Source organism: Schistocerca americana, chromosome 9 (assembly GCF_021461395.2).
Source record: "Schistocerca americana isolate TAMUIC-IGC-003095 chromosome 9, iqSchAmer2.1, whole genome shotgun sequence".
NCBI classification, from domain to species: Eukaryota; Metazoa; Arthropoda; class Insecta; order Orthoptera; family Acrididae; genus Schistocerca; species Schistocerca americana.
The window spans coordinates 199,771,077-199,794,853 of NC_060127.1; the positions used below are offsets into that span (position 1 = coordinate 199,771,077).

At 40.1% G+C, this 23,777-nt stretch overlaps 1 protein-coding gene across 4 annotated transcripts in view; it reads left to right on the plus strand.

The window, feature by feature from the left end:
* Positions 1–23,777, plus strand: part of LOC124550995 (CWF19-like protein 2) — a 184,478-nt gene that overhangs the window by 90,964 nt on the left and 69,737 nt on the right. For all 4 annotated transcript variants that reach the window (XR_006967752.1, XR_006967751.1, XR_006967753.1 and 1 more), the window contains exons 7-8: positions 15,715–15,902; positions 22,952–23,060. Coding sequence is in view for 1 of the 4 variants with exons in the window: in XM_047125827.1 (XP_046981783.1) it covers positions 15,715–15,902; positions 22,952–23,060 (297 nt within the window). In the remaining 3 variants the exon portion in view is untranslated. The remainder of the gene's footprint in view (positions 1–15,714; positions 15,903–22,951; positions 23,061–23,777) is intronic.

Sequence of the window (23,777 nt, forward strand, 5' to 3'; positions counted from 1 at the left end):
CATTATCATCATCATCATGATTTCCCTCCAGTGAGCTGGGTAGGAACTTTGTGAACAATAAGCCTCTATTGGTTTCTGTCCTGGTATAGCTTCTCCCTCTCCAGTACATCCCATGTTACTCCTCTCCTCTTGAGATCTCTTTCTAGGCCGCCCAATTAGTCTTCTTCCTGGTACCTCTGGCGTGGAGTTCGAGTCGGGTGCATTCGCTTCACATGCCCAAACCACTTCAGTCTCAAAGCAATCATCGTCTCCTCTGCAGTCAACGTCACCTGCACGTCTCTCCTTACATAATCATTCCTGACTCTGTCCCTCCCTAGGTTTTTGTAGAGCTGACCTAAGGAACTTCATTTCATATGCTTGTATTTGACTCTCTTCTCTCTTATTTATGACACAGACCATGATTGGCAGAAGATAAGTTTTATGCAGGGTCTGTTTGGCTCTTTGAGGGACTTCCTTCTCCCAGATTAGATTTCGTACTTGGTGGAAGAAGCTAGAGCCTTTTGTTATTCTGTTTAAGACTTCTAGATTGGAACTTCCATCGCGTGATGTGATGCTACTCAGATAATTGAAGCTTTTCACACATTCAACCTTCTTCCCCTCCAGTATGATGTGATTAGGTGTGGGTGTCTTGCTCATCTTCATTGCCACTGTCTTCTTCCTACTCACAGTTAACTTTAATTTTTTAAATTTTGCTTTCCATTAATCTATCTCCTCTGAACCTCCATTTCCATCTGTCCCCAAATGGCAATGTCATCAGCAAAAACAAAAGGTTTGAGATACTCACTTTCTTCTTCCTTGATTTCTTTCATGATTGTGTCCATAGGTGTAATGAAGAGTAAAGGAGAGAGCGAACTGCCTTGCTGAACACCTCTCTTTGTCTTAAACCATCCTGATCCTCCAGCTCCTACTTGTACACTGCTCTCACAACCATTGTACAGCATCTGGACTTTTTTAATTAATGAGTCAGGAACATTATGTTTTCTCAAGCATTCCCATATTTTATCTCTTGGTACACTGTCATATGCTTTTTCCAAATCCACGAATACCACTATCAAGTCCTTTCCTTTTTCACTATATTTCTCCATTAACTGACGAAGGGAGAAAATGAGATCTATTGTTCCCCTATTACTTCTGAACTCGTGCTGCTTTTCCTCTAATTGGTGTTCTAGAATTTTCTGCAATCTTTTTCCTATGACCTTTTCCATTATCTTAAGGCAGTATGATAACAATGTGATTCCTCGGTAGTTGGTGCATTTCTTTCTACTACCTTTCTTGAACAATGGTATTATAATCCATGCATGTCAGACTAAATATCAAAAACAATTGGCTGTTGTGTCATGACACTGCTCCTTGCCACACACCAATTTCGGTAAACTGTTTTTGGCCATTAAGAACATTCCTGCGGTTCCTCGGCCTTCTAATTTGCTCTGCTTGAATCCTTGTGACCTTTCAGTCTTTCTGAAATTAAAAACACACCTGAAGGGGCTTCGCTTTAGGGAGCTGGACAACATTCCAATGGCTGTAACTGACCAGTTGAGGCGTGTTCCAGTATCTGAGTTTCAGCAGTGCTGTGAGGTTTGGAAGAACCACCTCCAGCACTGCATGGCGTCCCAAGGCAAGTACTTTGGTGGGAAAATTTTCAGTTGTAATGTGATTGCGATAAAACAGATTAAAAATGAGACACACTTCATTGGTCTCCAGCTCTGGTTTTCAAATGCCCATCATTCTTCACCTTTTCAGATTTGGGCAGTTGTATGTAAGCTTTCGATGGTCGCACCTCTGTTGCAAGAGTGTCTGAATGTAGATGTAATCATTTATCAGCTGAAGTGATAAATAATCTGTCCCCTTTCCTAGAGCTTTTACCATGTAATGTCCACCTTATTGTTATTATGTCATTTTCATTTACCATTGTGTGTCACCTGGCCAGGTTGGGACATTCTTGATACTACTCCACTTTCCCCAGCCTTTCCACCATTCTTATTCTATTATTGTTGTGTTCCAGTCCAGATTCCTTGTTCTTAAAGTGGTCTTGATTGCATCAATCCATCTTGATCTGGGTGTCTCAGTTGCCCTCAGATTTGGCCTCCATCATTCAATTTGGAATTCTTATATATCCCATTCTCTTTACATGTCCATATCATTTTAAACTACTCTTTTCAGTTCTATCATTCAACTTTTCTACTCCAGTTTACTGTGTAACATTTTCATTCCTCATTCTGTACCACCTTGTTTTCCCAAAAAAACTTACTTCTCGTTATTGACCGGATCTCCAATGCATAGTATGTCAATATGGGTATAAAATAAATCTTGTACAGCACTTCCTAACACTTTATATGAAATTCTGTGAAATAAACAAATGAAACAATAAAACACAACTACACGAATGATAGTAATGAAATTCACCAAGGAATGCCGAACTCACTCTGTAACTAATCAGCCACAAGAAATTATAATCACCATGCAGTTACGTAGCTGTTCTTATGTTCCACAGCTAATGTCCTACCGTATTATTTGGAGCTAGTAGGTGAACACACCAGTGGCAGTGAGAGCTAGTCAGGCCCGGTATGTGCTCTTATAGCCAAGCAGTTAAACTTTTGTATCATCTGCATTTTCATTTGTATAGTCACATATTTGTCAAATTAATTTTGTATTAAAAAGATAATTGAAATTTTAAAATGAACTGTTTTTCAACCTTCATCAGTCACAGTAAAGAGAAGCATTATTTCATAAGGGACTGAGACAGAGTTGTAACCCATCCCTGATGCTGTTCAATCTGTAAGTTGAGCAAGCATTAATGGAAACCAAGGAAAAGCAATTAAAAGATCAGGGAGAAGAAATAAAAATTTGAGGTTTGGTGATGACATTGTACTTCTGTAAGAGACAGCAACGGACTTGAAAGGAAGTTGAACAGAATGGATAGCACCTTGAAAAGGGGTTATAAGATGAACACCAACAAAAGCAAAACAAGGGTAAAGGATGTAATCAAATTAAATCAGGCAATGTTGAGGGAATTAGATTGGGAAATGAGACTCTAAAAGCAGTAAATGAAAGCAGTAGATAAGTCATGTTGTTTGGGCAGCAAAATAACAGATTGTGGCCAAAGTAGAGACAATGCTACAGCTAGAAAATCATTTCTGAAAAAGACAATGTTATGAAAATGATACATTGCTTCTCACCATATAATGGAGATGTTGAGTAGCAGACAGGCACAACAAAAAGAATGCTAAATGAGTAAGCTTTCAGCCAGACAGCAGACTCACACACATTCATGCAAATGCAATTCAGACACACATGGCCACTGTCTCTGGCTGCTGAGGCCAGACTCAGCAGCCAGTGACAATGCTCACATGTTTGTGAGCTACGTTTCCGTGAATGTGTGTGTTATGTCATCTAATTCAGAAAAAGCCTTCTGGCCAAAGCTTGCTTGTTTAGCAGTCTTTTTGTTGTGCCTGTCTGTTACTCAACATCTCCACTAAACAGTGGCAAGCAATCTGTCCTTTGTCATTACTTCAATCTGGATTTTTAGTTGTTAGATTTCTGAAAAGAGGAATTCGTTAATACCTCATTTAAATTTAGGTGTTAGGAAATGTTTTGTGAAGGCACTTGTCTGGAGTGTATCCTTGTAGAGAAATGAAATGGCTATGCTAAACATTTTAGACAAGGAGACAATAAAAGCTTTTGAAATGGGGAGCTACAGAAAAATGTTGAAGATCAGGCAATGAGTGAGTAGGTGCTGAATCAAATTGTGGATAAAAAAATTTGTGGAACAATTTGACTAAAAGAATGGATCAATTGATAGCACACCATCCTCAGGCATAAAAGAATTATCAGTTTGGCAAAGGAAAAAAGGGGAAAAAATCGCCTACAGCCCACATTTCAAGAATACACATTACATACCAGTTGCACTTTGCATTCATTATGTTTCCCTGCTTTCAGATATAGTGGCAACTCATACTAATCTGATATGTTATTCTTTCATGTTACAGCATGATTCTCCTTTGCAAAAGTTCCTCTTCCTTATTTTGCAACACACCTGTGTTGTATAATACATTTTTTTAAATTTTTTTTATAGTCTACACATCTTGAGGGCAGGATGGCAACCTGTAGAATATTTATCGCTGTGTCTGAGCAGATGTTTCCTCTCCGTATGTCACGACTGCCATCAAATGCTGACGATATGTGTTATCCCTCAATACGACCCTCCCTATGTGTGATAAAGTACAACAAACACTCAATATCTGAATAAAAATATGAATATTTTTATTAAAAATATTATTTTGTCCTGTTGCTTTCATGTACATTACTTTCTTTGTATCATTCATCAATTAGGAACTCCCCTGGGGTTGTATTTATCAATACAAGAGCTTAGCACAGGATTCATTAGTGTGAAGAGCTGTATCACACCAGTCTTGTGTAAAGTAATTCTGTTACCAAAAAGTTTAATAGGTAACAAAACAAAAAAAGTTGCAAATGAACTTACATCTTGTACCTACTTTTCTTTCTACATAGTCACCAATGTTCTCAACACAATTCTCCCGTCGTAGAACCAGTTTCAGTATGCTCTGTTTGTAGAAGTCAGTTTTGTTGAAGTATAACCATCTTTGTACTGAAACTTCCAGACAGATTAAAACTGTGTGCTGGACCGAGACTCAAACTCGGGACCTTTGCTTTTCGCGGGCAAGTGCTCTACCAACTGAGCTACCCAATCCTCACAGCTTCAGTTCTGCCAGTGCCTCATCTCCTACCTTCCACACTTTCGCAGAAGAGCTTCTGTGGAGTTGGGAAGGTAGGAGATGAGGTACTTGCAGAATTGAAGCAGTGAGGACGGGTCGTGAGTCGTGCTTGGGTAGCTCAGTTGGTAGAGCACTTGCCCGTGAAAGGCAAAGGTCCTGAGTTCGAGTCTCGGTGTGGCACACAGTTTTAATCTGCCAGGAAGTTTCATATCAGCCCACACTCCGCTGCAGAGTGAAAATCTCATTCTGGCATCTGTGTACTGCAGATTTCACTTGTGCACCTGTCGCAAAGCATTTGCCAGCCAAGAGTTTCTTCTTGGTACCAAACAGATGCAAGTCCAAAGGTGCAAGTTCCAGACTCTATGGTGGATAGTGGAGCATGTCCCATCTAAATTTGGCAATTTTCTGAAGAACAGAAGCACCAGCATGGGAGTGAGCATTGTCATGAACGAGTTTGACACCATCAGCATTAATGTTGTGGCATCTGTCATGAAGGACATGACACAATTTAACCAAAGTTTTAATGTAGGCTGCAGAATTCACAGTAGTCTCATGCTCAGCAAAGTCCACCAGTAACATACTATGCATATAGCAGAACACTGTCACAAGTAGTTTCCTAGCAGACTGAGTCACTTTGAATTTTTTTTTTTTTTTGTACTGGAGAACCAGCATGTTTCCTCTCCATAGAGGCCTGTTTGGTTTCAGATATGTACTGTTATGCCCACAACTCATCACTACTGATGATTCTGTACAGAAGATGATGCCCTTTGTGGTTAATGCATTAAGTGATCGCAGCTTGTCATAATTTGTTGTCCCTTGTTCTTGTCTGTCAGGTTCTTAGGCATCCAAAGAGCAGTAATGTTATGAAATTCCAGTGTGTCGTGAACAGTATCTTACACTGCACTGCAGGAAATGTTGAATTGCTGTGATAAGGTTCACCATGCTGCTCGTTCAAAATTGCTGCCTCAATGGCTCCGACATTCTGCAGGCCCACAAATATCGAACTGCATTTCACTGCTCTTCACAAATTGATGACAGTAACATGCATTCCAATTTTGTTTTGTAGTTCAGGGGTCTCTTACTAGGGCTGCACATGAAAACAAAATACCCTACATTGTGCAAGCTTCACTCTATATTGCTGTGAAATTGCAACATTCCAGTTGCAGTAGAAGAGGAGGAAAAAATTATTGTGTGTTACTTTCTGATCATCCCTCGTACAAAAGCAGTATGACCTTTTGTACCTAATTTCCATCAACATAAATGTATAATCGTTGCAGGAAAGATAGTCTTTCAACCTCTTCACTGAAAAAAGAGAGAAGTGCTTGGTGGACCCCTCGTGTTTGCACTGCTCAGCCATCTAGATTTGGTTTTACATGATGTTCCTGAGTCACTCCAGGCAAATGCCAGGATGGTTCCTTTGAAAAACACACAATCAATTTCCTTCCCCAGCTTTTCATATTTCAAGCTTGTGCTCCATCTCTGATGACAGCTTTGGCATGTTAAACTCCTTTCCTTAAGGCTGAAGTTTTGCACACCCAAAGCAACCTTCAGTGATATTAAGGTATAGATGTCATAGGGCGGTCAGTCAGCAGTGCAGAGGGTGGTACAGTGTGTTCATCACAAACTGAGGCTCCCCTGCAGAAATGGACTGTTGTGATCAAATTGCCAGTGTTACGTGTGTGATAGACAGTGCCGATGGACATATCACAGCAGTTTGATGCTTTAACCCTTTTGCTGCTACAAATGTGCTCTCTGCATTCAGTCCTGAACATGGCTTTTTTGTGGCTTTACTGCTCGCCAATGATGATACCTGTACTGAGAAACAGTTTTCCAGCTGCTATGAAATACTTATCGTCCAATTTTAAGAAAACTATTTGCTCAAAAAATTTGATTTTTGGAATCTTACAGTCTGATATCTTCACTCAGTAAAGGACTGATTTTCTTTTCACTATTCATTATAGTTATTCTGCTGCATCAAATTTAGTTAAGCATTGTGCATTTTTTTAAATAGTTTGCAGAGGTAAAACACATTGCATATCCTTTACATATGGTTGATTTTTAGCTCATACATAGCAGTGTATGAAGTGTAAATAAGATATTGAAGTTTTATTTAAAATTGGGAGCTGTATATCATCTCATTACATTGTCAAATTATTGATTTTATATCCAGTGGATGGTCGTATGTGATGTGTCCATTTTCATCCCTGTGAATCGGGAACTACGTGGTCATAACAATTGTCATACTCCATGATTAGTTCAAGATATCCAAATGAGGGTTTTTGCAAATGATACAATGCAAAGAGGCATATATGTTGTATGATAAATAATCAGAACTTTTCTGTTCACCACCAACAGCCTTTGCTGCAGTGGTAACACCAGTTCCCGTCAGATCACCGAAGTTAAGCGCTGTCGGGCTGGGCCAGCACTTGGATGGGAGTCCATCCGGTCTGCCAAGCGCTGTTCATAAGTGGGGTGCACTCAGCCCGTCCTTTGTGAGGCAAACTGAGGGGCTACTTGATTGAGAAGTAGCGGCTCCAGATTCGGAAACTCACATAAGGCCAGGAGTGTGGTGTGCTGACCACATGCCCCTCCATATCCGCATCCAGTGAGGATGCCATGGCGACTGGTTGGTACCGTTGGGCCTTAAGGGCGTGTTCGGGAGGAATTTAGTTTAGTTTAGTTTTCTGTTCACCGAGTTATGGCAGTAACTCGTCAGCAGCAGAGACAGATGGGCAGCTTAGGACACATGCAGATGTCAATAGCGGTGTAAGAAGACCCAAGCAACTTGCATATACTTGTCCACAGCATCTTGGGAATGGCACAGCAGGGCATGTATATATGTCCATATATACATGTCATGGTAAATGCAGACAGTGTGTCTTTCCCCTGCCACCTCTTGAAAGACGACTGGACTTCTAAGAAGTGAATTTTTTTCTCCTCATCCATTAAATGTTGAGTGCGCTTAACGGTCTTTCACATTCACACTAATTGTGGAGATAATAAAAGCACATTAAAACCCAATGCTTTCTTACATACTTGTATATTAATGAAAATAATTATGGAGTAAATGGAATGATTCAGTGAATAGCAGAAGCATCAATTTGTTGACATGCACATAAGACTGGAAACTTTGATTGCTTTTGAACGAATCTTTTTTCGAGCTAGAGCCAGTACACACACACCCGTACAACTGTATTGTGCCAGTTGACTAAACAGTGCCTGTTGATGACTTGACTCCCCTACTATTATTATTTGCTGTCTAGCAGAGCTTTCACTACCATTTGTATATTCCAAGTTTTAACTGAACAGTTTATTTGTAGTGGTATGTGTGGGCAATTCCAGCCTATCATTCTGTAATGAAAGTATCTGTACTTTGGGTTTTGCCAAGTCTGTTAAGGAGCAGATGGTGTTTCCATAAAGAATTTAATCTGTTTTTCCATAAAAAAAGAATTGCATAATATGAGTGTGGATAACCCAACTGCAAATTATGATGGGAGGAAAACACTCAAAAATACTCATAAGTTGAATGTGTGGAAGGCAGAAACAGTGAGAGAGCATCTCAGAAAACCTAAAGAACTGCAAGGAACATTTTCCTTATGTGGCCCTGGTAAGTGTGCATTCTACCCAGATCTAATGTTAGAGGATGGATTTAATGAATATGTACAATTTGTTCCTAAAGAGCAGTAAGCTCCAGCTCTTGAGTTGGTAATGAGCAAAATGCTGGTTTCTGTACATTCTTGATATGCTGCTGTATGAGGTATTTTTACTCAACTAGTACAACATGGGCATGGTCCAGTATTCCTCAAAATTCCAGCGACTGTACAATAAGAGTCCAAACTTTTTCCCTTCTGAAGCAACTCTGAAAGAGCAGCCCTCAGAGACTAATCAGTATCTCAAAAGGTTAGACACCTTCCTTCTTGCAAAACAAACAATGTTGTGTTGTGCAATATAGACACGTACGTTTTGCTCTCCCATCTGGCTGGTGATAAAACAGCTGTTTCTGAATGTTGCATCTGTTCAGGCAATTTATGTAGTCCCACCAACTGTCCCTCACTTCCCAACCTGCTTCCTGGCTTTTATTCTATCTGTGGTGAAAAAGTCCAGATTAAATTTGAACAAATCTAACATTGTTGAGAGTAAACTACCTTGTATTCACCATAGACCTGGCAATTCTCTTGAGAAACGCAGAGACAGTTGTGGGGCAGATGAACTTGCTGAATGAATGAGCCGAAAAAGCTCACCTCCAAATTTGTTTTGAGAAAACAAAGTACATAACTGACATCTGAACAGTCTCACATCACCTAACAACAGACTGCAATAAAACAGAAAAAGTGGACAGTTTCAAATACCTTAATGAAATAGTACGGATGAAAACTAGCAAAACAGAAGCCGATGCCAGCAGGAAAGAGAAGACACCCACTACTTTTCAGAGAATGCACACTCTGTATGAGACAGAGTCAAGACAGTAAAAGCTAATCAAATCCAAATGCCTACACGGGAGTGAATGCCTCAAAATGACGGGTGGCTGGACTGAAAGAAGCTGAGACTGCTAGCAGCTGGCTGTACCACTGGACTATCTTACAGCACCTCCTTGCCATATGTAAACTTTCATTATTATTTTTGTTTCCTCTTGTTATTTCTGAACAAAAATGCACATTCATTGGAACTTGCAAGTTCTTGCCTAAGCAGGAAAATTAATCCCATTTGCAATTTATTAAAACAATATTCAATGTTATTTCTACAAAATGTTTGGGAACAACCGTGACAATTAATTTTGACATATGTATTTTTTTCTGGACACAGCCCAGTAGTTACTGTTGGAGGCTATTGTCTTCTAGCAACTTCACTTCCATGAAGACCATCGCTAAATTCTAATAGTATAAATAGGTTGTTCATTTAAGTATTAATTAACGGTTTCATCACCATTTAACTTTTCTTCAAATTTAAGTTTTATTACATTCACCTCAATACATTTTTTGCTGTTACTCAAGAACGATTAACATACAACTCTTCACTAGAAACTTCTCGCTACCACTGTCCAAAAGTGTGTGACAGCCAGAGATGCACAAGGTCTGTACGTATCATTCGTATTGTCTTAAGCACAACTGATTTACAAAGTATGCTATGTGATCAAAAGTATCGGGACATCTGGCTGAAATTGACTTACAAGTTCGTGGCACCCTCTATCGGTAATACTGGAGTTCAATATGGTGTTGGCCCACCCTTAGCCTTGATGACAGCTTCCACTCTCGCAGGCATATGTTCAGTCAGGTGCTGGAAGGTTTCTTAGGCAATGTCAGCCCATAGTTCACAGTGTGCTGCACTGAGGAGAGGTATCGGGGGTGATTGGTGAGGTCTGGCACAAAGTCGACGTTCCAAAATACCCCAGAGGTGTTTTATAGGATTCAGGTCAGGACTCTGTGCAGACCTGTCCGTTACAGGGATGTTATTGTCGTGTAACCACTCCATCGTAAGATGTGCATTATGAGCAGGTGCTTAATCGTGTTGAAAGATGCAGTCGCCATCCCCAAATTGCTCTTCAACAGTGGGAGTCAATAAGGCGCTCAAAACATCAGTGTAGGCCTGTGCTGTGATAGTGCCACACAAAACAAGGGGTGCACTATCACCCCTCCACCCATGAAAAACATGACCACACCTTAACACCACCACCTGTGAATTTTACTGTTTGCACTACACACACTGGCAGATGACGTTCGCGGGCATTCACCATACCCACACCCTGCCATCAGATCACCACATTGTGTACTGTGATTCATCACTCCACACAACATTTTTCCACTGTTCAGTCATCCAATGTTTATGCTCTGTGCACCAAGCGAGGCATTGTTTGGCATTCACTGGCATGATGTGTGGCTTATGAGCAGTTGCTTGACCATGAAATCCAAATTTTCTCACCTCCCCCTTTAACTGTCATAGTACTTGCAGTGAAACCTGATGCAGTTTGGAATTGCTGTGTGATGGTCTGGATAGGTGTCTGCCTATTACGACCCTCTTCGATTGGTCTCTGTCAGTCAACAGACCAGGTCGGCCTTTATGCTTTTGTGCTGTACGTCTCCCTTCAAGTGTCCCTTCATGTTTCGAAAACAGTGGACCTAGGAATGTTTGGGAGTGTGGAAATCTCGCATACATATGTGTGACACAAGTGACGCCCAATCACCTGACCACGTTCGAAGTTCGTGAGTTCTGCAGAGCGCCCCATTCTGCTCTCTCACAATGTCTAAGATGTCTAATGACTACCTTGGTTGCTGATATGGAGTACCTGGCAGTAGGTGGCAGCACAATGCACCTAATATGAAAAATGTATGTTTTTGGGGTTGTCCGGGTACATTTGATCACATACTGTACATAATGTACCTTTCATATAACTATTTGAAATGTTTCAAAGTTGCAAAATGATTTAACTTACTTTTTTTGCATTTGAATGAAATATAAAAAAGTTGACTGAGATATTGTAGAACCACACATTTGTTAAATGCGTAATATCTTATCTCCGGAAAATATAAATGAAGAAATTGGTACAGCACACCACGAAAAGTCACACTCTGAACTGACCAATTTTGTGACATTGGGATTAATGAACAGACCTATACTCTGGGTCAGGAAACTCAGTGCTGAACTGAATGAGACCCCAGACAACATTAGATTCTAATTACAGTGAAACCTCTATTTTACATTTTCTTGCAGTCCAGGCTTAAAAAACGCAAAATTGAGGAAAATGCAGAATTGAGGAAAATGCAGAATTGAGGAAATAAAAGCCCCAAAATATGACCAAAGACACGTGTAATTGGTGTATATGATTAAAGATCATAATCCTCTACAACACACTGTATTAAATCTGTACAAGCAAAAGAAATTAAATGTACAGTACAGTATTTATACAATAATTTGTGGTAATGAATTTCAACAGTTCCTTAAAAATCACAGATGTGTAACAGAAAGTAAAAACTCGCCCAAGAATTGAAACTGGTGTTTGGGCACAAGGAAATGGAGCTATTTTCTGGGCACAAGGAAATGGAGCTATTTTCTGACATGCTACAACCGCAAATTATATTTCAAAACATGCATTTTTGAGAGATGCTCACCCAGAAAAAAGAAAAAAATTGATGAACATGATGAATTAAACCAGAAACTGTGAAGTATGGTGAAAGGTGATGTAAGTAATCATTTGGTAGTGTGTGTTTTCATTGTGTACTTAATGGCAGTGCAGCGTACTCTGGTGATGCGAGTGCAGTAACCTCTAGTGTATCCAGCAGGCAAGTTCATTTTGCATGCGTTAGAAGCTCCGTTTATACGATTGACTTTCTTGTCTCGACTGACTACTGAAGACAAGTGAGTCTACTGCAGTGTCCCTGGCATTTTATTTCTCTACTGCATCTCATCTGTTTTGAGTGGTCATATTTGTTTACACGTCAAGGACTATCCTTTCTATGGAAAAATCGAAATGTAGTAACAAAATGAAGGGAAAAGCAGTGACAGTAGAGTTTATTAATGACCAAAGCAGAAATAATAGTGGCAGTTCTCATCAGTGATCGTGTGATAAATTGTTCACGCACCAGAGAACTGAAAAAACACGAAAAGTGTAATCCAAGCATTTCAGATCGCATAAATTTATTTGATTGAGAAAATATATGCTTGCAAACACATCAGGCAGTATGTAGAACACAGTAAATAGTGCCTTTTATCTTTATGCCTTATATCTTTTTTTTTTTTTCTAGGTGCCAAATAACAATGAAAATTATTTTTCTCATCCAGTAATTCTGAGTTTTTCACTGCTGAAATAATTTTCATTAAAACGTGTTTGTCTATTCATGTTCTTATTTATATGCAGTGTAGGTTCTTTCTCTGTAAAATGTTAATACCTTTTGCTTTCAAATATTTTGTCTTTCTTGTAGGAGAACATCAATAAGAAAAAAATACCAGGACCTCATGTAACTTTTCAGTATGCCACAAAAACAAAGCAAACAACAAAACAAAAATTGAGAATACACGAAATCACAAAATCCATTACTATAATAGGAGTGAATTCGACCAGAATAGGTTGTAACTTCCAGTGGTAGCAGACGCCACCATAGTCCCTTTTCTCTGTGCATGCACAGCATGCTGCATGCTCGGTAATTTGGAACTCCACACTCAGCACAGTCTATAGGTCATTGACATCATAAACACATGTGTGTGATTGTTGGTTGCTGATTTAAATCCCTTTTGCATGACCAATTTTCCTGTCTCAGTTGACTACTCAAGACTAGTGGATCTACTGCAGTGCCCCTGGCATTTTATTTCCATACTGAGTGCTGTCTATTTTGATTGGTCATTTTCGTTTGCACGTCAGCACCAAAATTGGCGGTGTTCCTTGAGTTGTCTGCTATGCAGTTTGGCATTTGAATGGTGAAGGTTGGGTTATGAGGGACTACCTGTTTTTATGGAAAAATTAAAATATACTAACAAAATTTAGAACTCTACACTCAGCTCAACATTCAGCATTCACATCTTACACACATTCACTTTGTGGTTGGTTGCTGATTTACATGCAGGCACAAAAGGCACATGATTTTTGAGTAGTCAGTTTTTACCAGTAAGTTGTTAGTATAAAACTGGCTTATACTGTGATGTGGTGGCAGTGCTGGCTGTTGGGGGACATAACAAGTCACCAGCCAATAAGAGCTCACTGGCTAGAAATGGCCTACATTTTCTTGATTCTGACCGAGTACGTTTTGTCGAGCCTCAGTGTTTGAATTTAAAAGACTGGTGACTGTTATTGTTGCTGAATCCGGTACATCGGAAATAGATGCAAGAAGACGAGACTGAGTAATGAGTGGCGCAAGAAAAGGTGGCGGCTGGCCCCCTTCGTGTCATGTATTGGCTCAGTTCGGAACACTTCACGTCAACTGTCCTGTTTTTATATTGCTGCCGCAGCCTAGCAGTAGTTGCGTCGTAATTGTGCAGTGAAGCTAAACGTTGCAAGATGCGTTGGCAGTGCCGATAATGGTTATGTCAGTATTTCCTCTCACATATCCCCTTTCTTCAGTAGCCTGAAATATTCCCTTTACTCTGCCACCACCTGCGGTGCAAAGCATCTGTCTTTTGTGCTGATTATAACTCATTAAGTCGCATCAAATGTCAATAGGAAGAAAATGGGACAAAGTCGAGCAAGACATTGAGTAAGACTTTAGAATTAACGTAAACCTTGGTAGAAATAAATATAAAATCGGGGAATTTCTAGCATTGATCTTATGAGTTTTTCACAAGGAATACGAATTTCTGGCATAGAATTTCAGAAAACATAAAATTGGATAACATAAAATCAAAGTTCCATTGTATTTTCATATCAGTTACTTAGATTCAGTTGGTAGTGTTTTACCATTCATTGCCATTTAGTATAAAAAAGCAAGTGTAATAATATTGCTGTCATGTGCTCCATAACACGTTGTCACTATCATTGGCCTCCACAACAGGAGGTAAGAAGAACCCTGGCGCTATAGACTTTATATTTATTACAATATTCTCACACAATTTTAGCAGTCATTGGGCAGTCTTAATAAATAGCAGATTTCTTTTTTTTTTTTTTTTTTTTAAGGGATTTATTTGGCATTTTTCCTAATTATTTTTGTTGCATTCCAATAGGATTTTCTTCTTAATTTTGATTTTTTTGTATTTTAAATGCCGTTATTCACTGATCGCGAATGATTACGTCGACTGCCATTGTAGAATACGAAACTAGCTGCTGCATGGGAAGGCTCTGTCTCCCACAATTGCCCAACTCTGTTGCCTCGGTGGATGACTGTTTCAGACATAAGTTTCCATCTGCAGTTTATTTTTCTCCTGGAACCCTCTTACAATCTCCAATGTGTTTGGATATACAGGAGAAAAATAAACTGCAGATGGAAACCTGTGTGCAAAACTGTCAGCCACTGAGGCAACATAATGATGCATTCATTTCTGCAAAGTAGTTAGGTCCATCTTCAGCACTGGCGATCTCTGCAATCAGGCACGATCACGAAATTACGAGATGTTCCGTGTACAATCCGTCAGCATACAAAGCCACGCTTGCTGCTGAAGGGGGTGTCCTAGTGGCAGGCGCTGGCAACTATAACTTCAGTGCTCTGTAGCATCGTTGGATGATGCTCCTGGACACAGATTCCTATCTCAATGTGTCCCTCTAGACACACTCCACAACCTGTCAAAGTTTGTCACAACATTTCTGGAACATCCTGTATTTGCAATTTCGTTTTTTTTATTGTCTAGTGGAGTCAGCCCAAACAAATACCGCTCATCACATCTTTCATGCTTTGTCCAGTGTGGATAGAAAGCATTGCCATATTTCCTGCTACAAACAAAATTATTTTTAAAGTAGACTTTCAAGCGACCGTTCAGTAGAGCGGTCCGATATTAGCCCAGTGCGTTATTCGTTTTACCGATATGTATTAACTGGGACAGTAAAACAGGAAGAATAACCAGTACTACATCAGCAACAGCACTGACCTGGGCCGTGCTGACTCCTACCGCCATCCCGCAACAATGCTGCTCAAGCACTGCCAGAGCACCGGTTATTCTTTGTGTTTTACTGTCCCTGTTAATACATATCAGTAACACGAATATCCCACTAGATTAATTTGAGATCGCTCTATCAAATAGGCTTGTAGAATTCTGTTTTAAAAATAATTTTGTTTGTAACGTGAAACAAACCTAAGCTTTGTGTCCTCACTCCAGCTACATATTTAAAAAAGTAAATTGTAAATATATGCTGAAACACCACAGAAAGTGCACCTGAGACTCTTAGGAGAGACACCCTGTATGTTGTCACGTTTAATTACTGGGGCAGTATACATTCTCATACTAACTGTATCAGCTATATAAAAGTAGCCCCATCAGAAAATATTCTGCAGTTGCCGGTGGTCAGTGTGTAAGAATTTTGTAATATTTTGTGGGACATGTGCACGCGTTGTGTTCTTCTGTTACACAGGAGCTCGTATCTCAGCTGCGAGCAAAGCTGGACGCAGCCCGTGCCTCTCGCAAAGCTGGCGACGATGACAAGCGTGGCCGAGAAACGAGGGACGAGGAGGAGGTTGTGGTGCTCACCAGGACAGATGCCAGGGGCAATGTGCGGCCCGCAGCTGCCCCCAGTTTCGCGCTGGACAGGGAGGCCGACCTGTATGTCACGTTTCCTCCTCCTCTTTTGTTTAATAGTGTGCCTGCAGAATCATTTACAATGCTGACTACTACGAGGGTTATTAATTCAAATGTTTGTCATACTATGACACCTGCTTCATTATCCCTTCGTCAAAGAATGGTGCTGCCTGGTGCATCAGCCAGTTGCTGGCAGCATTCTTCAGCTCATCATTGATAGTGAAGTGCTGAGTAGCCAGTTATGTCACACGTTACTCTCACCAAATCTTTTGCCAGATTCCTTTGCTTGAAATTTTTGGTCTTATTGGAAGAGTGAGTATGCAGCCGCATTTTGGACTGTTTCTTCGGTTCGTGATTCACATACTTCACACATGCTTCATTCCCAGTCACAATCCTATTTAGAAATTCCTTCCCCTCTTCAAGGTAGTGCTGAAGGAATGTCGAGACGGAACCTGGTCTATCTGTTTTGTGGACACGGGTTAGACTTTTTGGTAACCACTGTATACAAAACTTGCAGTAACCTCTCGGTGATGGTGTTAACACTAGAACCGACAGACTACACCTGTCTGACCCAGGCAGATTTTTCTGCAAGAGTACACTAGTGTTGAGTAAGCCTTTCATTGCAGCTTTCAGTTAACTTTCATAGAGGCCACTACTTGTTTCATAATTCGTATTTGTTTGCAGTTTGATTTTGGATATGGGAACAAACATGTACTAGGTCTGTGAGACCCAGGCTGTCCATTTACGTTGGCTTTTTCTGCTTATGCAGTTTTCTTGTTATGGTGACTGTGGGCAACAAAACTGCTTGCAAACAGCTTGGCAGCATCCCCCAAGTGAGGAAGAAATTGAAAAACTGTTATTAGAAAGTGATAATGGCGATTCAGATCTAAATCTTACTTTTGTTCCTGAAAGTGATCATGACAGAACATGAAATGAGTGACGGAACAGCTGAACAACAAATAAGGTTGTTATTCCTGCCAGAAATGAGAGTTCTCTCACTAACACTAATTGAGATTCTCTGTCATCTTGTGTGGCTGGCTCTCATCCCTCTTCTATAGTTCAATTCTTTTATCTTGGCGGCTCGCGCATGCCCGCCTAGACGCGGGAGATTGCTGCGTTGCCAGTTGCACACGACGCACGCGCCAATAGGAGCAGCGCCATAGTATAGCATAGTTCGCAAGCTTACGTGTAGGGGGGAGCCCGCAGTTCATGAAGTAAAGCCACCACGGCCGCATTAACCCTTTCGCTGCTACAAAGACGTGCTCCCTGCATTCCGCGCTGTGGGCGATTTTGTCACTGCGCTGCTCGCCTGTGCAGACACATTGTGTTCCGACTGCTTTGACACTCTTTATCATTCTATTCCACAAAAACTATTTGGCTCAAAAATTAGATTTTTACCTATCTTCTTGACTGATACCTTCCCCCCATAAATGACTTAATTTTGTTTCGATGTTCAACGCAGTTATTATGCAGCATTAAATATAGTAAACCTTTGCACGAAATTTTGAAGAGGTAAAAGTCCATAGAGTATACTTTCCGTATGGTCGATTTTAGTTGCCACAATGTTGAGAATGAAATGTGGACAAGATACCTATATATTTCATTTAATTTAAGTACCACATAAATGTCGTATGTAATATTGAGAAATATTCCACCTTTCGCGACTGTAACAAAAGTTTTACTTACACTGGGCACGTTTGGCTTTATTTTAAAGCACTTCAATCAATCAAAAGGAAGTAGACAAAATACATTAAACAAAACTGTGGACTTACAAAAACATTAGGACTTGAATATACCGTTTGTCAGTGAAGTGCTCAGAGCTATGTCAAATATAATTTTGTGTGTGGCACACACAAACAGCATTTATTTGCTAAAACACTGATGAGCCAACACAAACGTTGAATATTGTGCTACCGCAGCACAAAACTACGAAAGGTTACTTGGCAATGGAGGACACAAAATACAGTCCTCTTATGATGCTTCAAAAGAGAGAAACGCGTCTGGTCTAAATAAGTCGCTTATTACAGTTGCAAAAGAGGGATGTATTTCAATACCACTGGTAAAACTGCGACTGTGGAACAAAAACAAGAAATAGAACATGAATACCATTGTGTATGTGCCATACCTTTCACCGATGGAAGTGCTTTAAAATAAAGCCAAACGCGCCGTGTGTATATAAAACTTTTATTACAGTCGCGAAAGACGGAATATTTCTCGATATTACATACGACACCTATCTGGTTCTTAAATTAAATGAGATATTGTTATACAGTAAATATTATATGAAATTTAGGTATCTTGTCCACATTTCATTCTCAACATTGTGGCAACTAAAATCGACCATACGGAAAGTATACGCTATGGACTTTTACCTCTGCAAACTCTTCAAAATTTCGTGCAATGGTTTACTACATTTAATGCTGCACATCAAAACAAAATTAAGTCATTTCTGGGGGGAAGGTATCAGGCAAGAAGACGTGTAAAAATCAAATTTTTTGCCCAAATAGTTTTTGTGAAATCGAATGATAAGTGTGTCAAAGCAGTGGGAACACCATGTGTCTGCACAGGCGAGAAGTGCAGTGATGACAAAATCGCGCACAGCGCGGAATGCGGGGAGCACGTGTCTGCAGCAGCGAAAAAGTTAATGAAGAGGCAAAGCACTAGAAATTTCATTCAAACGAATAAAATTCGTGAAGTAAGGCACTCCAATATTGTTTTTAAATAAAGAAAATATTAAGCACTGCACAAGGTTTGAACTCATAACCATTCACTTGGCAGCCCAACACCTTAACCGTTCCACTACCTCAGCCCATTGTACAGTATAACTCTATAAGAACTCTAACACCTCACGCAACTACTTATAAACACTGTTGGTATGACTATGAATTACTCACGCTTTGTAGAAGTACAATAGGAAATAAACAATTACCGCTGTTCTTTATTGCGAAAAAGCAGTTCGTGAGATTGAAACAAACATCTTTCCTTGCTATCGCCTGAATTAGGAGTCAAGACATTGCTTTTGTTCTATTACTTTATTTATGACTGAACTTTTCTAAAACTGAAGAAGACACTCGTCCGTACTCTGCACTGCTGTCGAGATCTGGCAACGTCGTTCTCTGTTCATTGGCTGACTGTGTTTTGTGACGTCAGATGCGCAGAACGAACCTAAACTCGGGCGCCAAGATATATGACGCGCACTTTAGTGAATAGTCACCTCACTATTTGTCGAGAGACGGATGAACTCGCAATATAATTACACATTTTCCTGGTCTCAGTGGAGAAGCCAAAAAAGCTAACACTATTGTCAAGGCCTGGAAACTGTACATTGACAATGATATGCTCGATTTAATAACAGAGAGCACAAATACTTACATAGATTATGTAAAATCTCTTTCTAAAAGTGACCCAAATGTAAGAGAAACTTGAAAAAAGAGGAGTTCAAGGCATTTTTGCATCTTTTGTACATTTCCGTTGCTCTTCACGGAGGCAAAGTGAATGTGGAAGAATTTTGTGACACTTGTGGCACAGAAACAGAAATCTTCCCTCCAGGCGAGTTGCTGTGACCTTTTTAGATGTGTTAGATTAGATAATATTCACACGAGAAGAACGTAAAAAAAAGTGATAAGGTGGCCACTGTATGTAATTTTATGGAGGGATTAACAAAAAACTGCACAAGGCATTACACAACAAATGAATACCTCACACAAGATGAAAAGGTTTGGAGACATTATTCATTCAGAAAGTACATTCCCTCAAAACCTGGAAAGTATGGGATCGGATTATTTATCGTAGCAGATGCTACAACATACTGTGTACAGAATTTGGAAGTATATGTGGGACAGCAGGATTTTTTCCAAGTGAGTAACGGAGCTGATGATGTGCTCAGACTTGTAGAGCCGCTGAAGGGAACAGGACATGATATTATCCTTGACAGTTGATTCACAAGCTACACTCTTCCCAGAAAACTTTTCACAGATTATAACCTTACACTTGTTGGAACATTGCACAAAAATTAAAGAGAAATTCCTTTTAAATTCCTGTGTCACAAGAAAAGAGAAATAAATTCATCCTTATTTGTATTCAGCAACAATTTTACATTGGTGTCATATGTGCTGAAGAAAAATAAATGTGTAATTTTGCTATCATCAATGCATGCAAAGAATAAAATTAATGAAGAAATAGGTAATTTGAAGAAGCCAGAGATAGGGTTGAATGGAAGTGGTTGATGTCATGTCTTCAGAACATAATGTTGTAAGGCAAACAAGACATTGGCCATTGTGCATGTTTTATGCCAATTTGAACATTGCTGGATAAATGCATTTGTAGTAGAAAGTCAACACAGGACTGAATGTTTCAAGAAGGCTGTTTCTCAGGCAACTGGGTTGGGAACTAATAAAACCACACATGGCACAGAGAACTAACCAGAAGAATCTCCCAAGAAACATTCACTAGCTGGCAGCACGCATATATGGGATTAATATTGAGAAGAAAGTTGTTCCAGAAGGCAAATAAGATCATTATTATACATGCAAAGATAATGAAACAAAGTATATTTGTAAAAGTTGTGGAAAGTGGCTGTGTCTGTCCCATTCTGTATGTCTTACAAAGATTGTGCAGAAAATACAGATCATTAAACTGTATACCATAATGAGTGACAACCATTTTTTATTAGATCATACTATGCACAAAAATTCTAATATTGTGTAATAGTGTTTGAAAAAAAAAAGTTTTAAATGTTCAAGAAAATTCAGATTTTCACTGGAATATACCCTTATTTTTAAAGAAATGTGTGGTAAATTTAGTATATTAATAAACAGCAAAAGAAGTATTTTTGGCCCTGCTGTTGAAAATTTGTCGTACTTATTCTGGAACATAAAGAAAATGTTGGATCTGTCAGACCCATCCCGTCCATTGGTGCTGTTTTCTCTCTCTCTCTCTCTCTCTCTCTCTCTCTCTCTCTCTTCCTCCTCCTCTTCATCTTCTTCTTCACTCCCCCCCCCCCCCCCCCCAACCCCCCCTCCCCCACCACCAGCCAGTCGATTCTAGAGGGGTATGTCTTCAGACAGTTCGGAAGTTGTGAATTGACATCCCACATCCACAGTTTTTGCCAAAGTGTTGCTTGAGATCATCAATCACATCGGGATGCCATCCTCAACCACTTTCATCTTGCACATCTGTGTGACCAGCTTAGAATTTTGCTTACCACTCCCTCACAACACTGTCACTTGTAACCCCATCCACATGCACTGGACACAGTCAGTGATACATGTCGCTGCCATTGACTCCTCGTGCTTGCAGGAAGTGAATGACAGAACATGCCTCTCAGGCGGCAGGAGATGCTATAACACTGTGTATTTCAGTCGCTTGCTGCTTATACACCGACGAATGAAACAGACAGCTGACTGACTCAAAATGATCTTCAAACCATTTTTTCCAACCATACAAGTGTCATGAAGCTACAAGTATTTGTTTACTTTTAATAGCCAATCAGTGGTTAGTTTATGAATAGTCCTCTTATAAAAAGATGTACTTATAGAAATAACACCATTTAATCCTGTCACATATAACATACTTCGAAATATCAGACAATGGGAAATCCAGGCTGGAATAATGACAATATTATGAAAAGGATAGACTGTTTCTCACCATGTAGTGGAGGTCTTAAGTCGTAGACAGGCACAATAAAAAGACTACTAAACAAGTAAGTTTTCAGCCAGAAGGCTTTCTTCTGAACTACACAACATACACCCACATTTTCATGCAAGCACAACTCACACATACATGACCACCGTCTCTGGCCCCTGAGAGCAGACTGCGAGCAACTGCGCACGATGGGAGGAGCAAGCTGGGCATGTGCGGTAAGGAGGAGGCTGGGGTGGGGAGGGGGAGAGATAGCAGGATGTGGGTGGGGGACAGTAAAATCCTGCTTGTGGGAGCATACAGGCATGATATGGAGGTAGGGTAGGGCAGCTAGGTGCAGTCAGGAGGTTAGCTGGACAGTCGGGGTGAGAGGGGGGAGGAAAAAGAGAAGTAACAAGGCTGTGAGCTCGCTGTGGAATGTAAGACTGTGTAGGGAGGGGATAGGTGGGTGAAGGACAATGACTAACGAAGATTGAGACCACAAGGGTTACGCGAACATAGGATATATTGCAGCAGGAATTCCTACCTGCGCAACTCAGAAAACCTACTGCTGGTAGGAAGGATCTGGATGGCACAGGCCGTGAAGCAGCCATTGAAATGAAGAATGTCGTGTTAGGCAGCGTGCGCAGCAACTGGGCGGTCCAACTGTTTCTCGACCACAGTTAGTCGGTGGCCATTCGTGTGGTCAGACAGCTTGTCACGTCACACCCACGTAGAACCCAGCACAGCGGTGGCACCTTAGCTTGTAGTTCACATGACTGGTTTCACAGGTAGCCTCTGGTGGGATATGTGATGCTTCTGACCAGACTGGAGTAGGTAATGGTGGTGGGAGGATGGATGGGACACCAGATGAGGTTTAATGTTGTCCGCAACAAACAGTCTTTTCTTCTCATCTCACCCTATAAGTCTCCCCTGACTCTGGGTTCTGTGTGACTTTTCCGAACTCAACTTGTTTTCTAAACCACGCCAGTCCTTTTCCTTCACCTCTCCTAAATACCTTTATACCCGTGTTCTCCTGCTGCCACTTGGTGAGTAGATGTTTTATCTGTCCAAGTACATTATATCTGGTTGGGTTGCATATTTTTATTTTTATGATGTGTTCTGTATTTTTGAAGATATCCTCACTATGAATCTATGGTACCAGAGGTTTATCTATCTGTGTACATATAGTATGTATGCACACTATATTGTTGATCTCTTACATATAGCCTGTGTCAGGAATAAGTGTTGACGTCTTTAGCTAATAAAAATTATGTTTTGCTTCTGGATTTGCTACATGACTGTTAATATTCAGTTGCCAGAAATTTTGTAAACTTGTTCGGTACTTCTAGCAAGGATCATTCTGAATGATCAGGCACAACTTTTTTCTTTAAAAAATAAAATAAAATGAGTGGCAGTCAAAAGAAAGTGTGCATTGTGAATTTACTTTTCAGATGGGGAGGTCGTCGAGGCAGGAAGGCGAACAGGAAGAAAACACACGATTCCAAAGGACAGCGTGTTCAGTATTTTGCAGACGACTCTAAATTCAGTCTGCAGGACCTGGTTAGTCAGCAAACAATTGTCTTTGCCCTCTTTGTATTCCACACTGGAAATTTCCAAATGCTGTGAAGTATAAAACAATTTTGACCCATCTGTAGCGTTTGTAGCTATGTACGTACTGTGCCAGTCAGGTAATCACGAGGTTGCTACTTCGATTCCCAATAGATGTAACTTTTTTTTTTTTTACTTTTATTTCAGTTCTGTATTTATTATCAATGTGAAGTGTTAATTAACAAATACTGTATCATAATTTTGTAATAAAAATAACATCTTTAATTTTTTATCATTAATCACATGGAAATGCATAATTCCCGATGGATGGATATTTTCTAATCTTATTGTGACACTTCAAGCAATAGAAAGTTCCAGTCTGAGCCAATGCAATCATTGTAACACTCATATGGGACAAAGGCCAGATGGATGGGTTCTTGTCAGCATAATGCTGTCTGTAGAGTTTCTCTGCCTGAGTACCATTACACCTACTTCTAACCGCAATAAAAATTATGGTGATGCATTTTTTAATGAAAGACTATTTCTACCATCATATTGTTTGAAATCGCTACAGTACTACACTATACGTACGTGGACTGTAAATAAAAAAACATTATTACAGTTACTGTTTTGCTAACTTACATTCTCCATAGATGATAAGTATTTGAACCATCCCCCACTGGCCTTCAACTGAAGATGATGACTGAATGACGGGTGTGCATTTCCTTG